This window comes from Branchiostoma floridae, chromosome 10, assembly GCF_000003815.2.
Source record: "Branchiostoma floridae strain S238N-H82 chromosome 10, Bfl_VNyyK, whole genome shotgun sequence".
In the NCBI taxonomy this organism is placed as follows: Eukaryota; Metazoa; Chordata; class Leptocardii; order Amphioxiformes; family Branchiostomatidae; genus Branchiostoma; species Branchiostoma floridae.
Window position 1 is genome coordinate 7,847,449 of NC_049988.1, and position 8,713 is coordinate 7,856,161.

Below are 8,713 nucleotides of genomic sequence, written 5' to 3' on the forward strand. Positions count from 1 at the left end.
CCTATCTCCTTGTTAAAAAAAAGACCATCAATGCATTAAGAGAAACTGAATGTTTTGTCTCCCCAAAGAGCAGATATACTCTTCCACAGTTCAACTGCCTTAAAAGTTAAAAGCAAGTCCATATTAATTTCTTCCCACTTTATAGCATGTAACACAATGTTGCATTAGTTTTTCTGGGATAAAGTTACTCCAAACTCTTCCATATTTTCTTTTTTTTGGAAAATCAATTATCATGTACATATCCATAAGTTATAGTAATAATGGCCAGCAGTAATCCAGGGAAGAATGAGGCATTTTCCTTTGGACTTTAAAGATCTTGCAACAGCGCCACCTGCAGAGCGGAATGAAAAGTACAGAAATTTTCAGATCAAGCCTACAACGCAAAGCATTGTGGGAAAGCGTCATTACCCTGACTTTACTTCCGCATTTCTGCCGCAGCTTGTCGACTAGTGAAGTTCGCACTCCGCAAATACTGTTAGAATGGCTTACCCAGGCTACCCAGGGCAGCAACCTGTAAGTTTAAGTGCTGTGAGCTTTGTATAGCATCTAGCTTTAGTGTAGTTTTGTCGCAAAATTCGTCTAAAGCGACCAAATTTGCCGAACTAAAGTTGTGGAAGGGGGAGGGTTGGGATTTTTTAAACAGGTGTACTCGATATGTTTAGTGCAAAATTCAAATAGAAAAACAGATCTATCCGTTGGAAACTTTACATAACTTTCAATCCAATGTTGAAGCCATATGATCGTACAAATTTTTAACTTGAAAGTCTAAATCTGAAGACATACGGATCTTAGTTACGCGTAGTGCAGAACGACAATGGAGGTGGGTGGGGCACTAATTGAGCGACAAACATTGGTCTTCTTCAGTTTCAGAAATTTGACACTCCAGTACAAAGGCTATAGTCTAGCAAGGAGGTTGAAAAAGGGTCTAGTGAGTTGGCGGTACAATACAGTAATCCATGAATGTGTTGCACTGTTGCTTGATGATTATGATGCATATATTTTGAGTTTAATGCCATGATATGCAAAAAATGGTTGGATGAAATGTCATGCATTTGGCTATAGTATATGCAAGGAGGTATATGCAAGTACACCATCACGTATTGCTATAAATGAATTCCTTTTTTAATTACCTTGCAAATAGTTTTTTGGCAGTGTAGTTTTGTATCGATTGGCCACTTTTTAGGAAGTGAAAGTTTGTTCTGCCATATAGTTCTGCCAATGTGTGCAGTGTTGTTATTTGTCAGTGGGCCCAGCATGGAGACCAATATTATCCTTACCTGTCTTGTTTGAATACTGGTATTGCATTGGCTAAATGTGAATGCAAGACAAAACATTTTTGCTTCAATGTTGATCGGGTAGTAACCAAAGCTCATAGACTGTCTTGCTGCACAGTATACAAAATTGCAAGGATGCATTAACAAGAATTTCATGGGTTTTTTTTACATTACAATGTAGCCTAATTCAATAGAGAAGCATTTCAAACTTTGTAACATCCTTGGTAACATGAAACTAGTTGTAATTTGATTATAATTGATTATGATCTTTCTTTGATCCCACCTTGTAGTAGCTAATGAGTAATGTCAGTAGAAAATTACTGGATAGGGCTTGCTTGCTAAATCCTAAACCAAGTTCCTCCCATTGGCTAAGTCTTTTCCTTTGACACTGCCACAAGGTTCCTAGCCATATATATATCCCTCCACTGTGTCCAGTTCACGATGGTGGCTATGAGAAATAGCCTGGATGCCATCCTAGTTAGTTTACTGAGACTCTTGTACTCCCCCTCAGAAACTAGTCAGGAAATTCTGCCATTTATACTGTACGTAGCAGAGTTCTAGCCAGCGTCCGTCCTTCCAAATTTGCAGCTGGGGATGGAAAAAAAAATTGCCCATTCCGTCCTCTGTGAGGAACAATAATTGGCTTGTAAAGATATTAATTGAACCAAACTGCGTCTACCACCAAAATGTACCACACGTGTAAAGGAAATAGCATTTCAGAGGGTCTAGATTTCAGAATTTTCCTAGGTGAGCATGCCTGCGAACCCCTTTGGACTGTCTCGCCTTCGACAGGACTTCCATTCAAAATCCACCTGGGATGGAAAAAAATTTTTTTAGGCTGGCTAAAACCCTGATATATGGTATCTATGATAAATTCTCTTTGGGATGGGAGAGTATGGAGGTCCCGGGAAACTAACTAGGCTGGCACACTGGCTATTCAGTAAGGTAGCGACCATTGGGAAGTAGTTGCAAGCTGGAAACAGGTGGACACAGGCAAGCCCTCCCTGAGAATTCCTTTGCTAATTAACTGCTGTATCCGTGCATGTCCACTGCTTACCGGACGTCTTGCGGTGGTGGTTAGGGCGGCGACCCCTTGTGGGGATACTTCGCATCAGTGGGAGGACAGGTCAGTCTGGGTTAATTTTGCTCTCCCTGCTGGGGCCGGTCAAGTTCAAGTGGTCTGAGCAATCTCACCTGGCTCTTCAAAAAGAGTGAAATATGGCTCCACTCCAGAGGTGTCACAAAAAAATAAGAAAGAATTGAAAAATGCCTCCTTAACTAAGGCATTGCAAGAAAAAGCATTTCCCATAAAACATTCAAATGCCTCCTCCCTTGAGGCATAGCCAAAAATTATCCCTCCCCCCCCCCAAAAAAAATTGAAAAATGCCTCCTTCCTGAGACATTGCCAAAAATGCTCAAAGGCTCTAAAAGCAATGTTTTTGAGTCTGACTACAGAATTGATTAACAAATGAACCAAACCATTGTCAAGATTAATATTTCCCCTGAAAAATTAATGCATGGGAATGTTTAATCCATAGTCGATTTGTTGATTGTTTTAAAGATGAAAACATTTGTGAAGGTTCAATCAGGAAGCAAATTTTGCAATACTGCTTTTATATAACCAGATGATTTTACATGAAGATGCTTTTTACTTAATTTGGTCTATCATTAAAGCCATGGTGATATTGCTGCAAGATCACTTCAACTTTGACCCGCCCACCACTGACTAACCAGTTTGACACTATCTTTAATCCTGTATGTACTTTGTTGTTGTCTCCTCCGGGCGCGCCCAGTATGGCCAGCCAGGTTACGGTGCGTACGGAGCACCGCCAGCGCAGGACCCCATGTGGGGATATTTCTCGGCCGTAGCGGGGCAGGTTTGTATTCACTGATGATTCCAAAACGCTGGTCACTTTCAAATTTGGAAAGGCTGTCTATTTTTCCAAATTTCAAGGCACCATGTCCAAAGTGTTTCATTTTGATTACTGTAAATAAGTAAAATTTTTGTCATTAGATTTCTGCTTTAAGAAAGTGTTACTTGTTGAAATTCATTAGTGATTGGACTTGTTTAACTGGTATAAGTAGTCTTTCCTACTTTGATGTGACCAGTGCGGAATAACTTCCTCTTGTCCTGCTCAAAATGAGGATTAGGAATTAAAAATGTCTTTATATAACAAAGTAACAAACAAACAAACAAACAAACAAAGAGTACAAGCAAGAAAGTCTTTAAGTTTAATCCAAGTCACTTCTTGGTTGCTTTAATATATTCAATGGACAAATGACAGACAGAGGAAGTTGTTGAAAAGTGTTTTTTTAACATTCTGTGACTATACATATTAATTGTCTAGAGGTTTACTCTTGTATGTTTTCTAAAGTTGTATTGACTCCTTTGTAGAGAAATATACCATACTGTTACCAATCACTGTTCTGTAATTCCATTAAAAAGTTGAAATGGGGGCAGCCATAGAATCACCCTCTAATAACTTGTATTAGCTGAAATCAAGTATCTTTTGTGTTCAATTAACATTGTATAACCTCTTAAGCTCCTCTCATTTAGAAAATAAAATCTATTCATTCATGCCCCCTAACAACCTTTCTAATGGAATAGTCCCTAGTCTAATGTCATTACCTTCTGTCACAGCTAACATTAGAGGTGCCTATCTCACTCGTCCTCTTCTTTTGTTCTTCCCTTGTTCATTTCATTCTAATCAGGAGGTGAGTTACATACTAGTAAATCCCTGCTTCTGCATGGCCTCTGTAGAACATTTGAAAGAAATCAAGTAAAAGAGTTTTAACAAAGAAGATTGAAAAAGAAATCCCCTTGCCAAAGCTTTTCCACCAATGCATGTCCCATTGTGAATGTGTTCGTTTTGTGTGCTGTTTCACTAAATTACAGTGTATACTATGCATACAGTTGTTTTTTTCATTTTCACACCTAGAAATTTTCCACAAACATAATGTCTTTTTTTAATGTCATCTTTCTATTAAAGGCTATAATGTTGAAAAGTGTTAACTGTCTTTTATCATATATTTGAAATGACAGTCATGGGCCCAATATATTTGCTAAACAACAAAAACAAACAAAACACAAAATTACAATGTTTCAATGAGGAACTTTGAATATCTGTACTTCCTGTCTGTCACTTGAAAAATCTTCTTTTTTTACCTTGCTAATGATCTTATTTTTTTATGATGGTGATTTTACTTTCATACATTGTAGTTAAATTTTGCAGTGCTAGGCCTCAGTGTGTTGTTAATGTTATGTAGTACTAACAGCCCTTCCTTGTGTGATGTAGGATGGCCAGATCGATCCAGTGGAGCTACAGCAGTGCCTGACCAGTTCTGGTTTCAGTGGGACCTACCAGCGTAAGATTAACCCTCCATATTTCACATGGAAGGGGGTCTGCATGGGGGGTGCTATCAATGATGTATGCTACATTCAGGAAAAAAAGGGCTACCTTTATTTTGTGCTAAATTTATCTGTAAAATACACCGATTCTCATGTTCTATCCTTCATCAATGTTTCATGCCCTCTGTTGTATTTAAGCGGGCCGACTATGAACTATGTGGCTGATTGCGTTCTATGTACAGGGACATGCATGCTCTCATTGAAATGTTTTATCAGTATTAAGGTGTAGATTTATGTCGAATATATTGATGCCATTCTTGTTGTAGCACATTCCAAACTGCCACCCTTTACTTAATTTTAGATAGATCAAAATTCAACTTGCTAGTTTCCATTTTCTAGTCTCCGATTTTTTATATCCAGTAACTTCTGTCCACTATATTTGACCTATCATGTCCTGAAAAGTAGCAAGTCTTCTAACCCAAATCTCTAAAAATTATGATTTCACTGACCCAAATTGGCATTTCAAGTGTAGATTGAGTTATGAAAGTTGGATGAAATCGTGATATGTCGTTCAAGTTGAAAATCTTCTTTTTCATCTTTGTTGTTACAGCCTTCAGCCTGGAGACCTGTCGGGTGATGATAGCTATGCTGGATGTATCCTTTACAAAAGCATCAAAATCTGCTCAGAGTCAGAGATCAAGAACAATGTTTGAGTGGAACAAATCTAACCAGAAGGATATAGGCAAGAAGAAATTTAAAGGACAGTCCAGTAATATTCAGACTACATTTGGTTAGTGGCAAGAGGAGAATTCAAAGATGTTCTGCTACATTACATTTTATTTGTAACTCTTAGTTACTGGTTAAGTAGCAGACACCCTGCAATATTTGATTACATAATGTAGCAAGTGGTAGGACAGTCTGGACAGAGCTGTAGTGGCATATATTTTTAATGTGTGTTGAGTAATCAATAAACAACAGTACTGTAGTTTGTTAGACTAGACCATGTGAAGGTAAACAATACTTTTTCTATTTATGAACTTACTCCACTGCACCACTTTTTTTCAAATCAGAGCTTCCTTTACATTTTCTTCAGCGTGATTTCAGTGGTAAGATGGGGTTTAATGAGTTTAAGGAGCTGTGGGCGGCGCTGAACGGCTGGCGTACCATCTACATGCAGTATGACACAGACAGGACTGGGTTCATCAACTACCAGGAACTGGGAAACTGTGTCCATGGCATGGGTGGGTGTACCTTTTGTTTTTATGTACAATGTATATAATTGCAAACCAACCACCAGTCAACCCACAAAGAAATGCCTACTGTAAATCATTTTAATTTTTTTGAGACTTTTCTTTAAAAGTTACTGTTAAAACACTCTTAGACTAGTAAACTGAAATACTGAACTGAAGTAGGGCCCATGTTTGCTATGTACTGAGTTTATGATGAGTTTTTAAATACACAGCAAATATTCAAACTACCACGATCTTGTATATTCTGTTGGTATCATTATGTCACAAGTTAAGTGTTATAAGCCTCCAACTTATACGGAGTAACCTTCCTGACCACTAACAGGGACATAGCAGGGGAAGTCGTGGCATACTTGCTGGTAATGAGAAGATAAAACTCCATATGCACTGGTCTTTTTGTTAGAGTATGCAATGTAATGCAGGGAAAGATGTATCCCTATAATGTTGTAACTGACACTGATGTTATTCCTTACTTTTGGTTAATGGGTATCCATCTTGTTACTTTCAGGATACAATCTGAATCCCCAGACCCTAAACGTACTGATGAAGAGGTACAACAAGAACGGTCAGATCACTTTTGACGACTTTGTTGCCTGCGCAGTACGTCTCAGGGCCCTCACAGGTTTGTGGACCAAGTTTTGTTTTTTTCCTTTATTATTGGCCAGTGTGACACAAAGAGACTTTAACCTTGCACATTTACCTACAGTTCCTCATACTGCACATGCTCACTTTCAACTGTGAACTAGCTTATAGCTGTTCCTCTAACTTGCTACTGATTTGTCTGTTCCATTGCAGATGCGTTCCGTCGGCGTGACCAGGCCCAACAGGGAATGTGTACGTTCCAGTACGATGATGTAAGTTTTGTCTGTTGAAGAACTTTGATAATGTGTATGACATATCTTCAAAATACTGCGACTTTACCTATGTTTGCTGGGACAATTGAAACAATACTGTAATACAATGTTTTGTAGTAATCTAATGGAATAGGGTAGCCTGCTGAGGTAGCCAACCCCTCTAGGCAAGCTCACCTTTTTCTGGAAACCCCATTCATGTTTGCGGTGGCATGATTTTGCGGTGGAGAGGTCAATGCAAAAAAGTGTGAAAACACAACTGCATATACTGTAAACGTTTTAAGATTTACAGTATGGTACATGTTTGCACAAGATATTGCTGATTGGTTCCTCTTCAACTTATTTGCAAGAGTGTCAAATCAGATGCATATGTATGTTGATGAAGGTTAGACATCCAGGTAATAAGATATGCAGATGCCTATATGTCTTATTGAAATACAGTAATATGACTATTGAATGTTTTTTATTACAGTTTCTGCAGTGTACTCTGTGCATTTGAGGAGAGGAGATGCAAGATTTTACCTCTGCCCACTGCTTTCTAGGATTGATTAGCTTCGATGAAATCTGCTGTAGGATATATTGTAGGCTAGTGATGTTTGTGACAGATAAGATTGAAATCACGTCTTTAGATTGGTCCTTATGTAGCAATGACCAGAGACACTCTGCTGATTGGTGGATATTCAAAATTCAAATTGAAAGTAATAACTGTCAGGTTCAGACTATGAATTACAGACTTAATTGTTTCAACTTACAAATTCTCTCACAAATTTCAGCACTAAATTTTTCTTGTGTTTCTAAAGTTATCAACATCATGTCTAGCTGGGTTGTAAAACTAAGTTTTGATATGACCTTACCCTGTACAAGATTTGGTTGGCAGTTAGAAGCTTATAAGAAGTTTAAATATTCAGAATTCTACATATTGTATGGCAGCTTAGCCTTTTCAATGCCAGCTACTACGTATAGAAAGTTAATACAAAAAGTTTTTTTAATAGTAGAGAGAAAAATCAGTAGATTTGTGTTAAACACCGTCCATACATTTTGTCAATGTATCCTAACTTTTACAAACTGCAGAACCATTGTGAGGACATACATGTATAAGAACTATAATCAAGTGAAGATGCATGAAAATTTGTTGGATGTACACTTTAAGGTCTACCAGAAGTTGTGTTGTAATGTAATGTTTTCATAAATACATATCCATATCCATCTAATGCCAAAATATATATGCAAGGATTTGTATTTTCAGAATTTAATATCACTGTTGTTCCGTTTCTTTTGCTGACTGTCGCTTTTTTTTACCAAGAAATATAAGAAGATACTCGTGCTGTCAATCATAGCCTGGTTGACTAGGCAAATGTAGGGTGTCAGTCAGTGTTTTACTATTTCCGTATATCTGCTTGGAGATCAAAACAAGGCAGCACAAGGGGATGGTAGTAGTTGATGACAACTTTTAGCACCAGAAGGGCTTACAATTTATCAGGATACATTGCAGCAAATGGTGATGTTAACATAGTATGTTTGGCCACTGGTGGCTGGTGTTACACTGGAAGTTGGTAAAAAACTTGTCACAATCTCTGGAATCATGAATATAATCAGATGTGGTCTTGGTTGGATTCTTGTGAAAATCATTGCAACTTGTTTCACTTGATACAGGAAACTTTACCTACACACACGGATAATAAAGTGGAATCCATCATCTATGTGTGGATGTAAGTCATTTGAAAATCACCTACCTTGCTTAATATCAAATGTCATGTTACAATAGCCCTATAATGGAATAGAGTGGGTAACAATTTCCTCATCAGTTATGCAAATTAGATTCTAGTTTTATGAATTAATATTTAACTATATGAAGCATCACTTACTCCCAGCTTCAAGAGCTGTCCAGCACTTAAGCATAGCCACAGCACGTCCAAAACTTGTGATATCAAACTTAGAAGTTGGGTTGTAGTACTGTATGAAGTCCAAAATCTAATTGTTTCCAGGTGTCAT

General features: G+C 37.8%; 1 protein-coding gene across 2 annotated transcripts; it reads left to right on the top strand.

Annotated features, from left to right (window-relative positions):
• The first annotated feature begins 357 nt into the window (after positions 1-357).
• On the top strand, positions 358-7,225 carry LOC118424373 (sorcin-like). 2 transcript variants are annotated; one of them, XM_035832923.1, is made up of 8 exons: positions 358-513; positions 2,356-2,400; positions 4,571-4,640; positions 5,234-5,277; positions 5,717-5,864; positions 6,379-6,492; positions 6,666-6,724; positions 7,194-7,225. In XM_035832923.1, the coding sequence occupies exons 1-8, from the start codon at positions 481-483 to the stop codon at positions 7,218-7,220; spliced, it is 540 nt and encodes a 179-aa protein (XP_035688816.1). In that variant the 5' UTR covers positions 358-480; the 3' UTR covers positions 7,221-7,225. The 2 variants fall into 2 exon arrangements, with proteins under 2 accessions (XP_035688816.1, XP_035688815.1); XM_035832922.1 differs by lacking the exon at positions 2,356-2,400 and adding an exon at positions 3,068-3,151.
• Positions 7,226-8,713: the final 1,488 nt, after the last annotated feature.

What these genes read in the sequence shown, in the direction of transcription:
- LOC118424373 (XM_035832922.1), top strand. Translation starts at nt 481, where the DNA reads ATGGCTTACCCAGGCTACCCAGGGCAGCAACCT. An exon ending in TTTCAGTGGGACCTACCAGC is followed by an intron (nt 4,641 to 5,233) that starts GTAAGATTAACC and finishes TTGTTGTTACAG; the next exon opens with CCTTCAGCCTGGAGACCTGT. An exon ending in TGATGATAGCTATGCTGGAT is followed by an intron (nt 5,278 to 5,716) that starts GTATCCTTTACA and finishes CATTTTCTTCAG; the next exon opens with CGTGATTTCAGTGGTAAGAT.